Source organism: Sphaerodactylus townsendi, linkage group LG05 (assembly GCF_021028975.2).
Source record: "Sphaerodactylus townsendi isolate TG3544 linkage group LG05, MPM_Stown_v2.3, whole genome shotgun sequence".
Lineage (NCBI taxonomy): Eukaryota > Metazoa > Chordata > Lepidosauria > Squamata > Sphaerodactylidae > Sphaerodactylus > Sphaerodactylus townsendi.
In genome coordinates this window covers 67,639,262-67,660,477 of record NC_059429.1, presented here as the reverse complement: position 1 = coordinate 67,660,477, position 21,216 = coordinate 67,639,262, and the positions used below count along the sequence as shown (strand labels likewise).

General features: G+C 40.4%; 1 protein-coding gene across 2 annotated transcripts in view; it reads right to left on the bottom strand.

Moving 5' to 3' along the window:
• Nucleotides 1–9,350: 9,350 nt before the first annotated feature.
• EPS15 (epidermal growth factor receptor pathway substrate 15) overlaps nt 9,351–21,216 on the bottom strand; it is a 78,591-nt gene continuing 66,725 nt past the window's right edge. For both annotated transcript variants that reach the window (XM_048496479.1, XM_048496478.1), the window contains 5 exons: nt 19,669–19,738; nt 15,539–15,615; nt 14,368–14,530; nt 13,658–13,836; nt 9,351–11,470 (listed from right to left, as the gene is read on the bottom strand). In XM_048496479.1, coding sequence (XP_048352436.1) covers nt 11,324–11,470; nt 13,658–13,836; nt 14,368–14,530; nt 15,539–15,615; nt 19,669–19,738 — 636 coding nt within the window. In that variant the 3' untranslated portion in view covers nt 9,351–11,323. The remainder of the gene's footprint in view (nt 11,471–13,657; nt 13,837–14,367; nt 14,531–15,538; nt 15,616–19,668; nt 19,739–21,216) is intronic.

Here is a 21,216-nt window from a genome sequence, read left to right as displayed (position 1 = left end):
AGGAACCAGAAATGCTTAGGTATCTCTCTGTGACAACAACCTGAGAAAAAAGCTTATAAAATAAAATTTTGTTTTATCTTTCAAAAGCCTCTCCAAGTTCAATTTTTACCTAGGCAAAAGGCAGCTATCAAGCATCCACCCTCAGCAACATGCTTCCCCCCTGTTGGGCCTCTGTCTCTCTTCAGGGAGTGGGAGGCGTTGCACCATGCAATTTAATGATGCATTACAGACTTGGCTTAAGTCAGACAATACTTCTCCAAAAAGAAAGCCAGGGTAGCAGACCATTTTCCCCATCAGCAACCCAAATTTTTTTTAATGAATCTTTTTTAAAAACTCTGAAAACATTCTTGTTAAGTCAGTTTACTTAGAAAAACTCTACTGAACATCTCCAGCAGGTTAATGTTATTATTGCAGTCTTTGCATTTGTTGCTCTTCTCCGCTTGGGACACTTACTCTAAATGAATTTAAGCAAAATGGTCTTTAGTTTCTAAAATCTTAAGCACAATCCTTTTAGAAACTTTATGACACACTGGTCATCAACAAGAAAGTCTGTAATTGCAAGATAAAGCAACAAGGATTTGAAGAAGTGTTAAAAGTGCCATCTTTTTACTTTGGAAAAAAAGTGAAAATATAGTGAATATATCCATCAGGGTTACCAAAGTTTTCTTGATAACCAATATCACTGCTCACCAACCTGAACCTGATGTTTACATCAATATAAGGTTAATAAATTGCAATCAATCTATCCCTTCCCTCCCCAAACCTTGCTCTCCTCAGACCTCACCTCAAAATCTATAAAAATGACCCAGTCTGGAGCTGGCAACCCTTCCCAGCCTAACTCCAGTGAGTTCTCCCTCAAAGGCCAAAATAGACCTGGAAAGAGCCTCCACCTTGCCCCTCAACCCTCTACTGAAATAAACTGAATAAACTGAAGTCCTCGCAGCAGTCACTGGGGGAATTTGTTGCTTAAAGCTACAGATTTCTTTTATAATTTTTGTATTTTTAGAACTCCCCAATCTATTTTTTTAGGGCTCAGATTTTTTTTGTAAACCTGGGGCTCTTTTCAGGTTTGTAGAAAGATCTATCTTGCCCATTCCCAGCTCCAGTCACTGATTGCATTATTAAGAACATAAGAACATAAGAACAAGCCAGCTGGATCAGACCAGAGTCCATCTAGTCCAGCTCTCTGCTACTCGCAGTGGCCCACCAGGTGCCTTTGGGAGCTCGCATGCAGGATGTGAAAGCAATGGCCTTCTGTGACTGTTGCTCCCGAGCACCTGGTCTGTTAAGGCATTTGCAATCTCAGATCAAAGAGGATTAAGATTGGTAGCCATAAATCGACTTCTCCTCCATAAATCTGTCCAAGCCCCTTTTAAAGCTATCCAGGTTAGTGGCCATCACCACCTCCTGTGGCAGCATGTTCCAAACACCAATCACACGTTGCGTGAAGAAGTGTTTCCTTTTATTAGTCCTAATTCTTCCCCCTAGCATTTTCAATGAATGCCCCCTGGTTCTAGTATTGTGAGAAAGAGAACAGAGAAATATAAGAACAGTAGAACTTTTTAGAATATAAGGCAGTAGAACTTGTAAAACCATTTATAATCACTGTAGCCTCAGCTAATGGGTACAGAAATATGCAGAGAGGCAATAAGTTTTAGCAATATATAAACTCAACATATGACAGAACTCCTGGATACAAACAGATATTTGTGACACTTTTCTCCTGGTGAAACTAATATCTGTTAATGGCGAGATCAAGAAAGACTTACAACATGTAGTTAGTCCATTTTATAGCACAGGTCAGCCATATAAAATGGCATCTTGGAACTCGCAATGACTGCCAAAAAGATGGAACCAGTAAAGGCAGTGGTTCTAGGAGGATTTCAGCACCCCTGCGTGTTTTCCATGTAGCAAGTACCATGGCTGCTTATCAGATAATTTTGTTGAGTTTCTATACCTCCAAAAAATGCAGACTCAGAACAACTTTTAAAACCAAATAAATACTGAATTTATGCAATTTTCCCAACACACACTTAAGCTGTTGTGCTATCTGAACATTCTGTAACAACTAAGAGGCTGAGCTGAAATGAGCATCTTTGAGGTAATTTTTTGAGGAATAAAAATCTCAGTAGTAACTGCATTTTCCCCCATACTTGAAATCAAACATTTCTAGCAATAAGGACAATTCCACCCCATTATACAGGCCTAGCAAGTTAACCATTAACAGACCACTATAAATAGCTTGATATTAATTTCCAGTTCCTCTGTCTACAGGTTCATTATTAGTTAGCACCATCTGCTGCTTTTGTGGTGCAATTACATCACACATCATATTCTTATACCTCTGAATAGCATGGGACCACTCATTGTGAATGCTATGTGCAGTTCTGGTCACCCTGTCTCAAAAATCTCAAAAGGGACCCTGCAGAGATGGAAAAGGTACAAAAGACGGCAACCAAGCTGATGAGCATCTTTCCTATCAGAAGAGCCTGAGGAGTCTGGGATTTTCCAGTTTAGAAAAGAAATGGCTAAGGGGGGGAATGATAGAAGTTTATAAAATCATGCACAGGAACAGAGAACTATTTCTCCCTCTCTCTCAAAATACTAGAACTTGAGGGCACCCAATGAAGCTGAGCAGCTATAGATTCAGGATTCAGGACAAAAAAATTCAGGACAAAAAAACTTATTTACATGAGTGAATAAAATATAGAATTTGATGCCAGAGGATTTAATGATGGCCATAAGCATAGACTGGTTTGAGTGGGAACTGGATAAATTTATGGAGGATGGGTCTATCAGTGGCTACTAACCATGATAACTAGAGGGAATCTCCATGTTCAGACAGAGGCAGTAAACCTTCGAATGCCAGTGCCAGGAGGCAATATCAGGGGAAAATCTTGGATTGTATGTCCTCTGGTTGACCCACCAGAGTAACTGGTTGGCCACTGCGAAAGAAAGAATGGTAGGGTGTGGGAGAAAGAACAAGATTGTCACTCTCCCATGTATATCATGCTATATGATTGGTCTTGTACATACATGTGCTTGATCTATATGATCCATCAACCTTATTTTTGTGATGTGCTTTTTCAAGTGAGCAGAATGTATGTGAAAAGGTTGCAAGGATCATATTTGCAACTACAGGAACATTTTCATAAAAGGTTCTTGTTTAAACATCAGAATTATTTCTCTCTCTATACCAGCTCATCTAAGCAAAATAATGTGTGTGGGTGGGAGGGAGGGGGGTGTTTTTCAGTTTACCAAAACAGGCATTCAAAGTGGAACAGGATTTGGGGATGCATATTATTATTATTAATTTGATTTAATAGGCTGCGCTGCCCCTCCCCTTCCAGACTCAGGGTACCTTATAACATAATCCAATTACAATAAATAACCAACTTTATACATAAAACCAACAAGTAAAACCATAACATTCAATTACTCAGCAGTTCTAAAGATTCAAGCAGCCTACAAATATAATTCTTCTTCGTCATAGCTAGTGGGGCAAATAAATGAAAGAAGGGAGGGAAGAAGAGGAAAGGAAAAGGACAAAATAGGGGGAAAGGGAAGGGAAAAGGAAAGGCGGAAAGAGAAAGGAAAGAGGGAGGGGGAGATTTCAGAAGTGCAAACTTTTTTCTTTGTCCCTGCTATTTTCAGTTTCAAACTAGGCACAGTCCTGGTGTGGTATGAGACAAAAGACAAGTGTAAACCTAAAACAAAGAGTGGAAGAAATGATTGGAAGAAAAATACAGAATATAGAACAGGAAATCTATTCATATTTCTATTCGGCAACAAGGAGATTTCTTATTATATATGCTCAAAATGCACTTCAGAGAGTAGAAGATTCTGAACAAGTGCAATGAATAGGTTGCTCACTTCACAGAAATACTGTGAAGAACAAATGTGTTAATAGCTTTCAAGTATCCATACCATGGAGAAAAACAGTACTAGTAATAAAACAGTTAAGGTCATTTTTTTAAACTTGAAGTAGTATCAGGGAATGAAACATCAACAAATTTAATGAATTCACCTTCCTATATTATGTCGACATGAATCAAATATACCAATGGTATCAAGAATCTTGGAATGTACAACACAGCAAGCCCACTGGTTTATTCTTCTGTCAAGGTCTTCCAGTTTAAGAAACCTAAGAGCCCCATCCAAGGGGCCATGCATCCAGCTGGGCTGCCTCCCCCAAAGAAGCTATGCAGTTGCTATCTGCATCAGTGTTAGTGACCATACTGTTACCGCTGCTGCTCGGGTAACATTAAGCGATCTTAGTGAAGGCAACGTAGTGAGGCGCAGGAAGCCAGTGTTCTTCAAAAGCAAGTATTTTTATTCAAAAGTGATTGATACAGCTCAGGCAGGGGAATCGTGCTTCTGTAGCCAAGCACAGGACCTTTTATACACAAAAATCAAAAGAGGGCAAGGGCCTTACCTTGCAAAAATAAAGAAACATCAACACATAAAAGAGAGGTTCAATTACAACTTTGTGAATGGGATCATGAGATATCACTGCCAGGTGTCTTCCTGCAAGACTTTACTGTAGTGCAGAAAGGGGTGAAGGGTGTCCATTCATAAAACTGGGTGAGGCTGTTAACGCACCCAGGTATCTCGCTATCAGATGGGCTGCTTCCTTGAGTTATGTCCTGAGGCTCCCGCGCCTCAGTCCCACAACAAAAGAACATTCAAATTGTCCAATGGTGATCTTGGCGGGTTCTTCAACGGCTGGGACCTCTGGGGTGTCGTCATCAGATTCAATTTGTAATTCCAAAAGGGTCTTTGTTTTTGCTAAAGAGATTTACCGGGTGTTGGCTCAACCTGAATTCCAGGACTAACTTCCTTGGGTCTTAATGTCAGCTGCTACAAGCTATTGCTTTTACTAACAGATACAAATACCTAAAATGATATATCTAATTTAAACATTAGATACAACCCTAAAGAACTTACAATACAATATATCCTAAACTAACATTAATAAACCTTGGATCAACTGGAAAACCTAGCTAAGACATGAGCATAAACATTGGGCAAACAATAAATCCAACACTAAGGGGCTTACACTAAGTCTTAGAAGAAATAAAACAGGAAGAGAATCATGTGAAACATTGGCACAACCACATATACATGTCCTTTTTAGGCCCTATGGAGACTTTTGACAACACTGGTCTCTTTGCTCTGGTTCTTAGCCAGTGTAGTCTGGCTGTAGGCTTAGGAAAATATTTTTATATTTTCCTGGCAGTAACAATACTGAAGAAGCTGATTCCACTTAACATTGAAACTTCTCAATGTAACTTTCACTACAGATATAGACAAACCATAACATTTTCAACATATTGGAGCTTTTAAAATTTCCCAAGTCTTTTAGCAATCTCTCACATTCTATTAAATCACCTCTTCTTTTCCATCAACAGCAGACAAGAATGTCAACTGGATGGGATGTTATTTAGAAAGTTTCCATTACCACACATGTTAAAGCGGCTGAAATTTTTTCTTCAAACCTGCTGGCAACCATCAAGAACTTGTTAATGGCTTCCATAGTTCAGAAAGAGCTTCGCCAGTTAATTTTCCCCCTGGTTGAGCAGCTCTTAAAAGCCCAAGAACCTACCAGGGAAAAAGTGATAACTGGGGCTGTGAGTTTAGCCTCCCTTCTTCGTGCACTCTAAGAGTAGCCTTTTTCTTGCTGGGTGCTCCGAGAATCCATGAAGATGGCAAAAAGCCTGTCAGCTCTGTGCTCCTTTCTAAAGGTTCTCCCTAAGAAGCAAACAGAGAAGGACTCTGCTACTTTTCCCTCACTCGAAAGCCATCCTGATGCAAGGCAAGGCAAGCAAAGCTCAAGTTGCCTGCTGCGCTGGGCTCCTCCTCTTGCTGCTGCTTTCCAAGCGAGCCACTTCTACATGCAGAGGCGTATCTAGGGAAAATTTAGCCCAGTGAAAAATCCGAGTCCCCCCCCCCCCCACCTTTTGGGCAGCTGCTCTCTCTCACCACAGCCAATGTTTGTCTTGAAGTCAGGTTATGGACCCGGGGGAAAGGAAGAGGGGCATGGGGAGCGATTTTCCACCCCCCATGTGACTAAATGGCCACAGCCCAGGGACATTTGACCCCATATATCCCCCTGGGTGCTACGCACCCTGCCTATATGACAGCTGCATCTGCATCTAATCCTTTAGGAGACTAGGCCAACTACAGAAGCAGCATCAGTGACTGTAGGTCTTAAAGGTATCAGGCCGTTGTTGTGCCAGTTTCTCCAGTGAAGGAGAAATCTCACACACACACCCCCCCCCCGTTTTCCGCATTTTTGGTCAGTGCGTGGTGGGAGCTTGGAGGGAAAGAGGGCACTCAGCGGTTGGGCTAAGGAAACAGAATGAGGAAAGTGAGGCCAAGTTAACATTCCAAAAGTGTGCTAAGGCTTTATGCACCAAATAGATGGCATTATTGTATAGAATAGAGCCAAATGATACTCTTGCAAACTCTAGAAGGCAAGCCATCCAATAGGAAAACAGCATGGAAGATTTGGGAGAGATGGAGGTAGTCAATGGAATTTTGTAGATTGTTTGTGTTCTGGGCTGTTCCATTACCTCAGTTACCTAAACAAAGAGGATTGTGCTGTCCAGTTGCCAGCTCTGCGTTGGTGAACACCTGGAGATTTTGGGGTGGAGCCTGTGGAAGGCAAGGTGTAAGGCCATAGAGTCCATATTCCAAAGCATCCATTTTCTTTATTTATCTGTCCTTGGAGATCAATTTTAATTCCAGGAGATAACCAGCCACCACCTGGAGATTAGCACTTTTAGCTACCGGTAATACAGAATTGGAAGAGGCAGTACACAGATCATAAGCAGACCAACACACATTCCTAATTATCTGAACAGAATGAAAACCTAGGGGAAAGCATATTACATTAATCAAGATTAGAATGTTACACCTAAAGGGGAAAAAGCAGACACAAAATAGTAATACTTAATATTTGCATAGGGAGGAGGAGGAGTTTGGGTTTATCCCGCCTTTCTCTCCTGTAAGGAATATCAAAGCAGCTGACAAACTCCTTTTCCCTTCCTCTCCTCACAACAGACACCTTGTGCAGTAGGTGGGGCTGAAAGTGTTCTGTACAATTGTGAGTAGCCCAAGGTCACCCAGAAGGCTTCATGTGTAGGAGCAGGGAAACTAACCTAGTTCATCAGATTAGAGTCCCATTGCTCACGTGGAGGAGTGGGGAATCAAACTGGGTTCTCTAGAGTTCACTACTTTTTCCTAAGTGCTTCATACACTTACATCCTTATGACAACCCTCTGAAATCAATTAGTAGTGCTTGTATAGCAGAGCTGAAATAATTACCCTGCAATCCTAAACAGAGCCACACCCTTCCAAATCCATGGGTTTAGAAGAGTGTAACTGTTGAGGATTCCAGTGGTACTTGTCTGAGGTTCAGTAGGAAGTTCACCCTTGTGCTGAGATTTGAGCAACAGACTTCTAGCTTATCCTGCTGCTATTCACTTGGCAGCACCAACTGTCTACCTGACTGTGTCATACTGAGTCAAATTTATTTGATGTTTACAGTCCAATTCCACCGTTAATCTTTGTAGACTGACATCTGTGTGTATTTATTTTTCCTGTTATCTCCTGTACCTTTCCACTCATTCCAGTGGAGAAATCTACAAGTACTTTTTCATGCATTCATGTAATATCTGTAACTCCATCACCAGTTGACATGGACTCATTTTAATAACCCTTAGTGACAGAGACAACATATTGCTAAGTGATCAATGTTTAAAGTTTTCAATGGGAAATTGTCAAATGTGAATAGGCATGATGCACAGAAAGGGAGATATTATGAGGTAGCAAGACAGGAAAGAATGAGCAGGCTGAATGAACAATTAAATATTACATATAGTATAAAGAAGGAAGTTGATGAACAGGAAACAAAAAATTAAATTGTTAGGCATAATTGAGAGATGGCCAGAACCCAAATGACTACTTTCAGCGAGATTGAGAAGTTGCACCATCCCACAGTGACTTGAAATCCCTCCTCCCCCCATAATTAATCCCATACAATTTTACAAAGAGTTTTTGAAACTTGTATGGCAAACTGCTAGGCAAAAAACAAATCCCACATTGGAAAATGTAGAACTACTTGCACTGTTCATTTGATCATGGCTACCATCAAATCAAATATCCTCTGTTATGGGGAGACATAGATCGGAAGGAGTCCTGCCAGCTCTGAGAGATGAGCATTATGCTGATGATTCCAAATGCAGTCACAAGTCATTTACGGTAGACAATACTGCTTCTCACATCATGTGATAAGTGTGCATTTGCCATTCTAAATTCACAAAATGAAATTACACCACGCTTATAGAATTCAAGCTGCTGCCACCATTATTGCTTAGTGGTAGATTTCAATAAAATCTGTTCAAGTTATAATTTATTAATTCAACCAATTCAAGCGATGGTCATAACAGCTTGAGGTGGAATGAAAATATATTCAGTGACCTTGTACTTTGTCAGTTAGTTTTTGAGGCTCACAAGAATGGCCAGCTAAAATCAAACAAAAAAAGCAGAGCATGAAGACAACAGGCTTTCCTGTCAACTTGTTAGTCAGAGATGTGAAGCTTTTGTGAATATGACTGCTCAGAATAGTCTTCCTGGCTAACTACTACCAAAAGCCTTATTTCATGAATTTGTACCATCTTCTAAATAAGGTGGTGGCCAACATCATTATCTCATAACAATGTATTCCGCAAGCAGTCATGCTTTGTGTGAAATAGAACTTCCTTTTCTGTTTATTCTGAATAGGACCATCAGTATATTTCCTGTTTAAGAACATAGAAAAAGAGCCCTGCTGGGTCAGAATGATTCATTTAGTCCAGCATCCTTTTTCTAGCAGTGAACAGTTAGATAGCTCTGGGAAGGAATCCCATAAGCATGGCCTAATGGCACTAGCCCTCTGAAACCAAAAATAAGAGCATGCAAGCTAAAAATAGTACTTCTTGGGATTTGGAGAACCTACTGGTTACCTCTAGTGTAATGGGCAGGGGCCTCTTCTACCATCAGCTGATTTCTCTGGCTGCCCACGGAGACTTAGCAGATAAACAATACAGTCCCAAAAGAGGTGGGGGGTAGTAAAGCAAGAACAGTTCACTACTTCCTTGGTCAGTGACAGGTCTCAGGTGTAACTGCAGGCTGGTTAGGTGCAGGAAATAAAAAGTTGGGGCTGAGAAGGTTCCAGTAGCTCAGTCCAGGATGACATGAAGTCACATGCCATCACAATTTTAGTTCAAGTTAGAAAAATATTTTGACATCACATCTCTAGGTTTTCATAAGATATATATGACAAATTTAAAAGATGACCCATCATATGTACTTAAAGGGTTTTAATCATAATTACAAGCTATTTTTTTAGAATTTTAAACAAAGATCTATAAACAGAGACTAACTCCACCTGAACAAGTTCCTGAAAGCTTTTAAAACTTCAAAAGTAATGCCATTTAAGTTGACACAGCAGTGGTTTACCTAGACACCTTCGAGTACAGGGTCTGTAATTAAAACGTAACATCAAGTGACTCAGAACTTTAAACCCTTTACAGGAAAGCTAGAATATAATATATATTTATATATTTATATATACACAAATATTGTATTGGTCCACTGAGTATACTTTTAACAAAAAAAAATGTAAGAAACCTATGTAGTCCAGTTAAACATACAATATGCACGATTAATATCATTACAAAGTTTGCGTAGATAAATTATGTAAGAGGTTTTTTGTTCAATTATTTTTGACCAGGTGTTTTCAATTCTCACTTCCCAGTGCAAAAAGAAAAAGTTTCTCAGAACAAATCTCAAAGAAGAATACCTTCAAGAGAATTCAGAAGCAGCATCCACAGGTAACTGGAAAAGTTTAAGCCTGAAATGGTGACTATGCTTTTCCTTGCAGAAAAAACAATGATGTAAAAAATTCTTTACTTCAGGTACAAATACCACAGGTTTTTTTGGGGGGAAAATCAACATTTTAATGTGTTGGCTCATCTGTGCATGTACTGAGGGCAGAGAGAAATAGGTCATTTGGAATTAGTTTTACATTCTGCGAAACAGAACACATTACACAGAATAGGTAATAAGTTAAATTTGGTAACATTCAATCTTAACCTTACTTTGACTCAGTGACCATAAAAGATACTTTAGTTTAAGGTGCAACTATCAGTTGGCATTCAATAAATTATACATAGCGGTCAACTGTTGTAAACAATGCCTTCACACAGCAACCTCCTATTCTATTTCAAATTCAGCTGTCAATGTGCCAGTTTAGTTGCATATTTCACGAAGAAGCTGATTCAATTAGCAAGGGGGCCTTCATTCCTGAAAGAGATTTTAGTCGGTCTCATTTTAGCAATCTCCCTGGGAAAATCCTAAATTTGCATTTTAAAAAACTGATGGCAAAATGCCACTTTGAAGTTTCAGGCAAAATGGACAGTGTTTGGAACCCTATTTGTTGTACTAAATAGCCAGTCTAGTAGTGGAAACTTAATTAAAGGAAAACAATGCATACAAAAAGCATTTTATATGTCCAACCACCAATTACTATCAATTCAGTAAAAGTAGGTATGTGGCAACCAGACATAAATATTTCAGTAAAGGCAGAATCATCTACTTTCTGTTCAATGAATATCTGCAAACTACATTTTTCTAACTATAGTAGATTTGTTAGCATGACCAACTTTATTTACAGGTGAAAATATGTTTTGCTGTTCAGCAACAGGCCACTTTGAAAAGTTAAAACTGTTCTGTTTTGGGAATTGACACCTGTAGTCCTTCTGAGCACAGCCAATCAAGACTTGCGCCTAAATTTCATTAAAAACAAAACAAGAATTTGTTACCTAATCTTGCCATCAGTATAGAGAGAAAGGAATATATAAATGCTTTTATTGTAGATAGGCATTGCACTTTTAAATTTAACATCCTCAGAAGTACACTGATGCACACTGAATGAACTTACTTTTGGGATAGAATTAACGTTGAGAGTTTATGTGCCTTCATAAATGGATTATTGTGCCTCACTGATATTCTGATTTTAAAGTAACATACTTATTTGCATTAAAGTAAGTTGCTTTGGTTTCTAGTACAGAAGGATTCCAAGATACAGATGTAAGTGTGCTCTATGAGGAGTTGTCAGATGAAGGGGTGAATATTAAAAATTACCAATAAGATAGCAAAATCACATTTGCAGGAATTTAAAGCCTTTTGTACTTCCCTGTTTATATATAACACCTAATTACACATAGCTTAGCTATTCAGGGAAATGGGATAAAGTGGTTGAGGCAAAACAAACTCTTCATGCTTCAGATATTTCAGATTTACTGAGTGCAATAGCTAATTCCAAATCTTCTTGTTCTTGCTGCTTTAATCTTGCAAGTCGTTCTTTTTCTTCTCTCTCGCTTTCTCTCTTTGCCCATTCAATCATGTCTTCTTCAGTAGGATACTACAAAAGGAAAGTGTTGGATGTATTAAATAGAGCAGATTATATGAGACGGAGTGTTCAAACAATATTCAGTCATCAATTTATTATTATAATTGAGTTGGTTCCAATTATTATTAGCCTTGCTTACACTTGCATGGGACATTTGGCTGAATTATTTGATTAATGATTTCATTTTCTGATCAACGGAGAAGAGAAAGCAATTTTCTGCACCAACTTTTAAAAAAGTAAGTTTCTATTTCAATTAAACTGCCAAAAGCATCTTCACCACAGCAGCAGATATATGAGCCAGTAGATATCTGGCCTAGTTCCAATGATTTAAATTACCAAGAATAATTATCTTTTAAAAAAACCCCAACCCCTTGCACTAAAACACTACTTGGTAACTCAGAATTACCAAAGACCACAAAATGTAACTTAAGGAAATTATTTTAAAAAGAACTATTGTGGGGGCACTACTGTTCTCCCTAATTTTATAAAGCTCCATGAGCTTCATAGCTGAATTAATAGATCCTAGTCCAGGGGTAGGGAACCTGCGGCTCTCCAGATGTTCAGGAACTACAATTCCCATCAGCCTCTGTCAGCATGGCCAATTGGCCATGCTGGTAGGGGCTGATGGGAATTGTAGTTCCTGAACATCTGGAGAGCCGCAGGTTCCCTACCCCGTCCTAGTCTGTCACCCTAACTGCTCTTCCACACTGGTTTGCTCCTTTAAGCATAAAAGGTCATGTAGGCAGCCATGCTCAAATCTCAATCTTTGGGTTTGTTTTCAAATATTATGAAAAAAAATTGACTTCATAATTGCAGTTTTATGACACTTGACACAAAACATTTCAAACATTCATACACCCTATTCCTGAGGTGGCCCTGCATGCTATGAGGAATTTAGACCTCCAGTACCCTCTTTCCCTTTCCAAAGATCTATAGCAGTACTTATCCACTGACTTTAATCAGTCACCCAAGTTTTCATCCAACTATCTGATTGCCCCACCATGTTCAATATGGCCTAACATCTGAAACAGCAGATGACTCTGCTGGCAAGGCATCCCTGAAAGGCAAGGACAGTCCCCTTCTCCAGTCTCATCTTGGAATTAAATAAGGACCCAGAGACTCAGTGAGGGGCTGGTTGCTAATGACAAGGCTCAGTGATAACACTCCCTTGCCATATTAGTCAGTTTGTATTTCATATTTCATATTTCATGAGATTAAATTGTTCAAGAGTAACTATAACGTAAGTACTGTGCTGTTTATTGTTAAACTACTTAAGTGATACTTTATCACAGTGGAGTAAATGGTGAACTGCAGTATAACAAGACATTAAACCCTCAGACACAATGTGAGAACATAACAACACTGTGGGCACCTCCACCACTCCGGCTTCCCTCATGGGCTCAGCCAGCTCAGCTGAGTCAACACTAGCCTCAGAAGAGGTAGAAGCAGATCCCTCCTCTGCCCTGGTGGGAACTCTCCCTGTTTATTAAGGAGAAGCCCAGCAACTTTCTCCAAGGCCTCAGACTCTGGCTCCTTTTAAGGGGGTTGCCTTTCCTTTCATTGGCCCACTGGGTTGCCTAGTCTGGGAGTGAACTTGTCCTGGGACCTTGGGATTGCATGGTTCTTCTGGGATTGGGTCCTCCTTAACTTTGTCTCCATTCCTATACCTTCTCTAAGCTTCAGGTGATGCTTTCCCTGAAACCATCTCCCCAATCCTCCTTTCACCTGTGTGAGAGCAGTTGCTGGTAGTCAACCTGATATCTCTGCTGATGAGGGAGGAAAGTGGTTCTGCTCTGTTTGGGCTTTCACCTTCCCCAGCCTGGCCTCTGCTCTGCTGGCTGAAGCCCCTTCCTTGGCTGAGAGAAGCCTTCTCCTCTGGTTTCCCCTAGCAGCCTGTTGCCTCCCTCTACCCTCAGTCATCCTCCACCACCCAGCTCTGCAGCATCCTGGTAGACTCTAGTCCTGTGTGCTTGGGGATGCTCTCCTGCAGTAGGTGAGGCTGGGAGCCCAATTAACATTCTCTGACTATGTTTGCATCAAAGACATTCTTAAAGAGAAATACTAATAATACAATGATGTGCTGCACCATTGTATAAAAGGCATGTCACTTCCTTTAAGTGAGAAGTATATAATAATCATCACAGAAGCTTACAAAGTCTTTGTTAGATAACTTGATTTCTCCCCAGCCCACGTACTTACAGCACTGAAATTAGCAAAACTGCTGTTGTCCTTCTCTTTGCAAACCCCAGTGGGAGCAAATGGGTCATGAAAGAGATCACCTTCCTGTTCTTTGGAACCATCGCAGCCTGGGAAGGGCTGGAAGGGGTCATTTAGTTTTAAGGAATCTGAAGACTCCAATTTGTTGATAGGTCTTTTCCCTATATCAAAATAATCACTTTAGAATAAGTCAGAAATAGTACTAGTATTTAGCACACACCATCCTATTAATTGAATCCAATACATTTAGGATAGGTAATCTTAAATTAATCTGGTTTTAAATGTTCAGTGTGGGTGTTTGTCAATAATTGTATCCAGGAGTGAATCCCTGTGGTTAAGAACTAGCCCTTTCATTTAAATCACTGAGTTCATTTTAAATCATCTTTAAAACTTGTTTAACCCAACCAGCTTTGTGAAATTCAGTTTGCTTCCCAGGAACCAGCTTGTAAAACTACAGTGTTAAATCCACTACCTCTTTTCCAATCTGTGGCTTCAGATGCATTTAACAATTCCTGACCAAATCCTGACCAAAATCTTCCTCCTAAATTCAAACCTCTAGCAGAAGCAGTTTGAATGATAAATAGCCTATTTCTAAATTACAGGTTATTTTAACATAAAACATGAAGGAAATGGAACATTTTGTTTTTACAGTCAAAATCACATTTTTAAAGACAGATGGTATTGGTTCTTACCAGGTGGAGGAGGACAAGGTCGGGTAGGTGTTCCAGTTTTGGGAGGTAATGCAGGAGGAACATCTTCATTTTTTACTGGAGGCTCCTCAAATACATTTTTAGTTATGATTGCACTGTTCAAAGTGCTTGTTGTAGATGAACTAAAAGGGTCCTCATTGTTTGCCTTAATAAAAATCAGGTGAACGTTATTACTGTTTACTCACTCCTTTTGACACAGTCTTGTCTCAGCTATAAGTCACTAATATTTTCTTCTCTTCTATAAAGCAATACATAAATTCAAATACAACAAAAATCATGAAAATATAAGTCCACACAAGGAGTTCCCCTGAGGACTACTAGGGAAACTCCCCCATGATTCCTTCCCTTACCCTCCCTGTTGAACACTTCCCTTCCCTATCATTGGGGAGTCCCATTGTGTGGATTTTCTTATCTGTGTGTGCAGCCATGTTGGGAATTAGATATATGAAACTGTAACACACTATTGCTTAAAAAACCACACAAGTTGGGAAAATTGCCAAAAGTATGTGGATGTTACTTCCCTTCACTCATCTGGTACTGCAGCAGCCAGTAGGATACTGTTGTGAATGCACTCTGCAGTAGCAAAGCTGCCACTGGAAAGCACAATCTTCTAGGAATCCATTTGTGTGCCTAGCTTTCCATGTTGTGGTAGAAATTGCTCCCCACCAATGACATCTTCCATGTGGGTTGCACGTCCCCAATTTCAATTGCCAACATCAGTCTTACTTGCTACAAAATCTAATAATCCAGCCCAAGGCTGAGACATAAACTAAGTTCCTTGCTACTACAAAAATACATAAAAGTTAATAGCTTCATATACAAATCCACTCTAAAGATGAAAGATCAGTTTCTCAATAGAAACAGATGGGAGAGAGGCAGTCAATAGGATTGTGCAGGTGTCTGAGATCACAGTAGGTATAGCTTGCCATTAACTGCATTGCTTTCACAGCAGTTCATGAAGTATGCTTTCACAGCTAATTAGACATACAGCTACTCAAAATGGGAAATCAATCCAAGAAGCCATTGACCTGTTTGATCTACTGAACATTTGTTGAAGTTTTATTTTGTGCACCAGTAGTCTGGAGCCTCCTATGCGTCAGTTACTGCAGAAACTGTAAGCCCTTTTCAATGAGCATTAATAATTTCAAATTACCTTTGACAATGTGCTGAAATCAGCAAAACCACTTGCAAATGATTCATTTCCAAACAGAGAGGCAAAAGGATCTGAAGCTAAATTAAGCAAAGATCAGAAGAGAGGGAAAAACAGATGTTAAATTCACTGAGCACCATGAAAGGCAGGAACCAAATTAGGAAGCATATTTTTTAATAATGAAAAATAACTTGTCATCCACTAGATAGGATATGGCTAACATTTGTTCTGGCCTTCTCTGATAACTGTTGTGTGACAGAAAGGTTAGGTTCTGCTTCTTCCTGGGAGTGACCAATGAGCGCTGACGAAATGTTGGAAAACAGCAGTAGAGAAGTTGGGAGATGGAAGCTAGGGAGTTGACAGGGAAAAGGAAGATGTCTGAGTGAAATTGTGGAGAACAATTGCTATAGTGGGCTGAAAATAGTCACATTTGTAGCCAAAAAAATTCAATTGCAAGAGGAAGATCACATTTCAAAAGTCCAATGGAAGCAAAATGTTGTAACTTCTACCTTACTTTCTTCACTTTTATGTTAATGTTAATAACATAATAAAAGTTAACTCCTTGTTTTGTTTAATCCTATAGGTTGCAGATCCAAGGGAAACAAACACACAGTCTATACATACAATGTAGGATATTAATGAAGGATGGCAAAGTGTGAATGGAACAGTCTTTGAGTCTCCAAACTCAGTAAGTCTGTGTGAGTGAGAAGCCTGGGCTACCCTGACTGTGGTCGTCATTGGGAGTAAGAGAGAACCTGAAAGGAAATGGCTAAGGCTCCCTTTATATTTTAAAAGAGACAAGGGTAGCTTGTGATGTCCAGATCTATGTGTATCCTCAATCTAAGAGAGAGAGGTTTTAGAGGGGGATAGTGCTTGATGAAAAGGGGTAGCACTCATGGTTTTCACTAAGAATGAACTGGTCCATTAGAATAAAAAAATAGTATCTTAATCAAACTGTTGCCAAACAGCTACATTTTAAGGAATTCTGGATGACATGTTCAATAAAAATAGTACAAAAAAGGAGGGTTGAGGAATGACAGAAGAGCCCCGATGTGGTACTCATTTCAGAATTAAAGAGACACTGTTTTCAATCTCATAAAACAATGTATAGGAGGGGCCTCACTTTAGAAGTCTGTACTTGGCTCAAAATGATTCTTGAGTCCAACCTTAAGGACTGCTTTCACCCATATCAACCAGCCTAGGTTTTGAAATCTGTGCATAGTGCCTCTTGTGGGAACTAGATTTACCCTTGGCTGAGTTGGATGGAGACTCTGAGAGACCCTGGGGGGAGGGGTGTCTCTCCCCTCAAGTTGTGAGTTCAGTTCTGCTCCCCAGAGTTGAGACTGCATTGTCCCCGAAGGCCTTCCAGACCAATTAACTGCTTTTCATTCCCAAGTGGATTGCTGAGCTCTATGGGCTGCGTTTCACTGATTCACTGTGAACAACTGAGACAGGGAAGAAATGGGCTGGCTGGATCTATCTCTCAGAGGCTCCTCTCAGGTCCTTGATGCGCATACAGAGTGAGCGTGTTTTTTCATACATGGGTGACATTGTTAGCCTGAATTGCTCATGTCTGCTTCTCCTGGAGGGTCTTCCTGAATTTCAACTTTGTGATCTTCAGCTACCCAGTGCATAGATTTGAGAGTGAGTAAAGTGAGCACAGGGTTGTGCCTGCAACCTTTCAATCTGAGTTGGAGTTAGAAAAATGCTCTTCACAAAACATACAATTCAGAAGTAGAAGGAAACATCAAGGAAGTTATTCAAGCTGACTATATAAAATCCACATTGTAAACTATGTCCTAAAAACTAAAACAAACAAACAACCTCCCTCAACTGAACCTCAGTGCCTCTTGGCACAGTTATTTCTAGAAAATAAACATTGTGTCAAACATGCTGTTGTCACCATTCTAAAAAAGACCCCCCCCCTCATAAAATATCAGAAGAACAAGAAATGTTAAAAAAAAACCAAGCAGAATCTGCAGAAGCCTCTAGAATGAAGTTCATGCATGCTGTATTGCTATTGTGATTCTTCTTTAAGGGGTGGGAGGAAACAGGAAGACCAGTGACGAGGAGCAGCTGCAGCCCTATAACTAGGCTCCTTTGCACTATGGAAAGTATATGCTGCAGAACATAAGAAAACTCGGATTCCCCCCTCCCCCACCCCCCCACCCCCCAAAAAAAATCATTTTCTCCCTTGCTTTCTGAGACCTTCCCTGGGGAAGTTACATTAGTGAGTGCCTGTGTCAGTGTCTTCCAGCATCCAGTTGACTGGCTCAGTAGTGGTTTGTCAGGTTGATTCTGTTTTCCTTTATATGGTTTGACACTGGTTCTGGGTAGCCTGCAACAGTGTCTCCTTGCTTACATTGGTTGGCTTGCATTCACTGGTTTGGAACTGATTGTACTGGGCTTGCCACCTTTATGCATGGTTCTTGCAGAGGTTCTCTAGATTAACATTGGTTCTGTTGGGCTTGTTGGTTTTGTTTGCATCTGAAAGCTTTTTGCCCAGACATTGCTTGCTCTTTTGTATTTGGCTGTTAGCTCCTTGCTTTGTTTTGTCTGTGTCACAGCCATCTTGTGAGGTAGGTTAGGCTGAGACAAAATGACTGGCCCAAGATCACCCAGCAAACTTCCATGGTAGAAGTGGGAATTTGTATGTTTTGTGAAGGGGGGGCAGGGAGAAGAGGGTTGCTCACAGGAAACAATGTAGACAAGTGGAAAGGCTGGGGGAATCTTTAGTGGATAGGCTGTCTTGCAATTTTGGTGTCAAAACAGCCACTCCAGCAACCCACCCTAAGAAAGGTCCCTATAGGGAATAATGGAACCTGAATAATTTTGGAATCTCCCTCTCCAAATCAATCCGGCACCATATCAGGGGACTACCTAACATTTGTTTTTTCAGGTACACATCTCTACCAACTTCTAGTAGCAGAAGTCATTATGATTCATCCATTCTAAGGCAAAGACCTATGACCTGTTGTGTGATTGAAATCCCCACAGGTCTGCAGTTGTGGCAAAAATGTTGGTGCTAGTCCAGGAGACTTGCTTTAACTTGAACACTTAATTATTCTTTTACCTACATAACTATTTGTTCTCCTTATCTTGTCTTTTATCTATTTATTTATCTATTTATTTTATCTATCTATTTATTTATTTATAACTATTTACTGTCTGTCAATGCCAATAAAGGTTGATGAAGATGACCCATCAATTCAGGTACCATGTCAAGCTACTCTGGTCTGCCAGCAAATTATAACCAATATCCTGTCAATGTAGACATCAAGCCAAATTACAATGACGCTTCTTTAACTGTAAGTTTCCAATGATATCTGAATTGCACTTGCAGTTTTTTCCAGCAACCTTCCTAATTCTTTTCTGTTTTATTATTCATTGTACTGGCACATCCAATGAGGATGACAACAAGGTGTAGTGGATAGAGTGCAGGACTAGGATCCAAGTTCAAATTCCCACTTCTACTATGGAAGGGTGATCTTGCTGGGTGATCTTGGGCCAGTCATTTTGTCTCAGCGTAACCTACCTCACAAGATGGTTGTGACACAGACAAAACAAAGTAAGGAGACACTATCTAACCCATGTACACAAGATTTCTATGGGTCAGTGCACGGGTAATACTGTCCATCCTTTAATTGAGGAAAGTAACTGAGACAGATACAGGATCACATGCTTACTACCCTGACTTCCTTCTGTTGCGTAAATTCTTCCACTCTACTCACTTAGTCTGCAATGACAATAGCTAAAATTAGCTCATAACTGAGATCTGAAATCAGGGTTTGATGCTGCCTTCAAATCATGGGCTAGAAGCAAGCCTGGTTATAAGAACCATGGTTAACATTTACACAAACACAAGGACTATCTAGAGTCAGACTAACAGAAGATGGTCAAGAAAATTCAGGAATGAGAGAGAGAAGAATGTGAGTTTCTGTTAATCACTTCCAATCCCTTAACAATCACAGGTAGCTGAGTGACAGGCGGCATTACAGCTTTGCCAGCCCCAGCAAAATGTTTAGAGTGCATTTGGAAGCAAGGATATTGCGTAAGTTGAATACCAATGATGACTTATTACTCATCAATCAATGAACAGATGTGCACCTTTGTGAACAATAAAGGTTCTTTACCTGGATCATTTTGGACAGTCACAGTAGTTCCACCAGGAGCAAATGGATCATTCTGTGCTGATGTTTCTATCTAAAATAAAATAAAAGAATGAAACTAAGGTAAGGTTCTGCAAACTATAATAATTCTTAACTCTCTCCCTCTCTCTCTCCCCCTACCTACCTATCTATCAGTGCGTTTTTCTGCTGACAGGTAATCTCCCAAACTACTGGACCGATTGCTTTGAAATTTTCACACAACGTCGCATTCACGTGTGGCCAGCTTTCCATACTGTTTCCACACCTCCTGTTGTGTACATGTCACAACTGTACCAGTTATTGTGTACATGCCACAATTGTGACAGTTGGAACATCAGCTCTGTTCCGCAACAGTGCCATCTGCTGGCCGTCAAAGCAACACCCTCTGATACAAGGGAACCAACCATGCCTTCATTGAAAACCACTGCCTTATGGAGTGAAAGGGATGGGGCGGGCCATCTGCACATGGCCCACCCACCCTAGCGGAGGAAGGGGAAGGTGAGGGAGGGTCCAGGGGTTTGCTGGACCAAACTCTCTGAAATCTGAACACAACGTAGCTCGTGCCTCCCCACATGTTTTACGCTAGATAATTCGCCTGCAAGGGAAGGGAGTGAAAGGGACAGCATCAGCCCACCTGCACATGGGCCACCCACCCTAGCAGAGGAAGGGGAACGTTAGGGAGGGACCAGCCGGGTTGCCATGCAAGGGAATAGGAGAGAGGGGGGGAGCAAGGGGCCCCTTGCCCCTCCCTTGCAAGCATTGTGCAATGACACATGTTTGAACTGTTCGCTTCCCCTTTTCTTTCTTTTCCACTTCACCAGACTCAGCCACAGCAATGCATGGCCGAGCCCAATAGTGTGTGTGTGTGTGTGTGTGTGTGTGTGTGTGTGTGTAAGTAGTTGGTTTGACTCTCAATTACATCAAACTTAAAACCTCTTTTAATGCTAAAGAAATTGAACACTTTTTAACATGAAACCCGAATAAGCAGCTGTTGCCTGAGTTCCTTGCAAAATTTTCAAGTTATTTTTAAATCTGCGAAGTCAAAATAGCTTTGTTAAACATAGCCAACCCACAGTGCCTATCTTTCAGGCAGCAAGATAGTAAAACCTCAAAATGTCTGGATAAACAAAGAAGTGATAACACAATTTACTGGTACCCACCCAGGTGATATTAAAACACCAAAAGTCTAAAAAAAATTGAATTTTTGAAAAAACAGGTGCTGAATATGCAAAGTTATAACTATTGTAAAGCACTGATCTCCTCCTCAATCCACCATTTCCCAATGTGCTATATGGTCTAGAACAGGGTACCCAATGTCATGCCCATGCACCCTCTGATACTTTTTCTGGCTCCTGCCAAGTGTTTTTAGAAAGTGTGGGGCCAGGTTGGCATTTTTGTCCAGCAAGGTTTTTGACTGACCATTGGCAATGCAGTTGGCTGTGCAGATTTTTTTTAAAAATGGCTTTGGCAGCAGCTATTACCAGTTTGTGTCTGTTTCAGCCTCCTGCAGCAGCCATACAGTAGCAGTTCCCA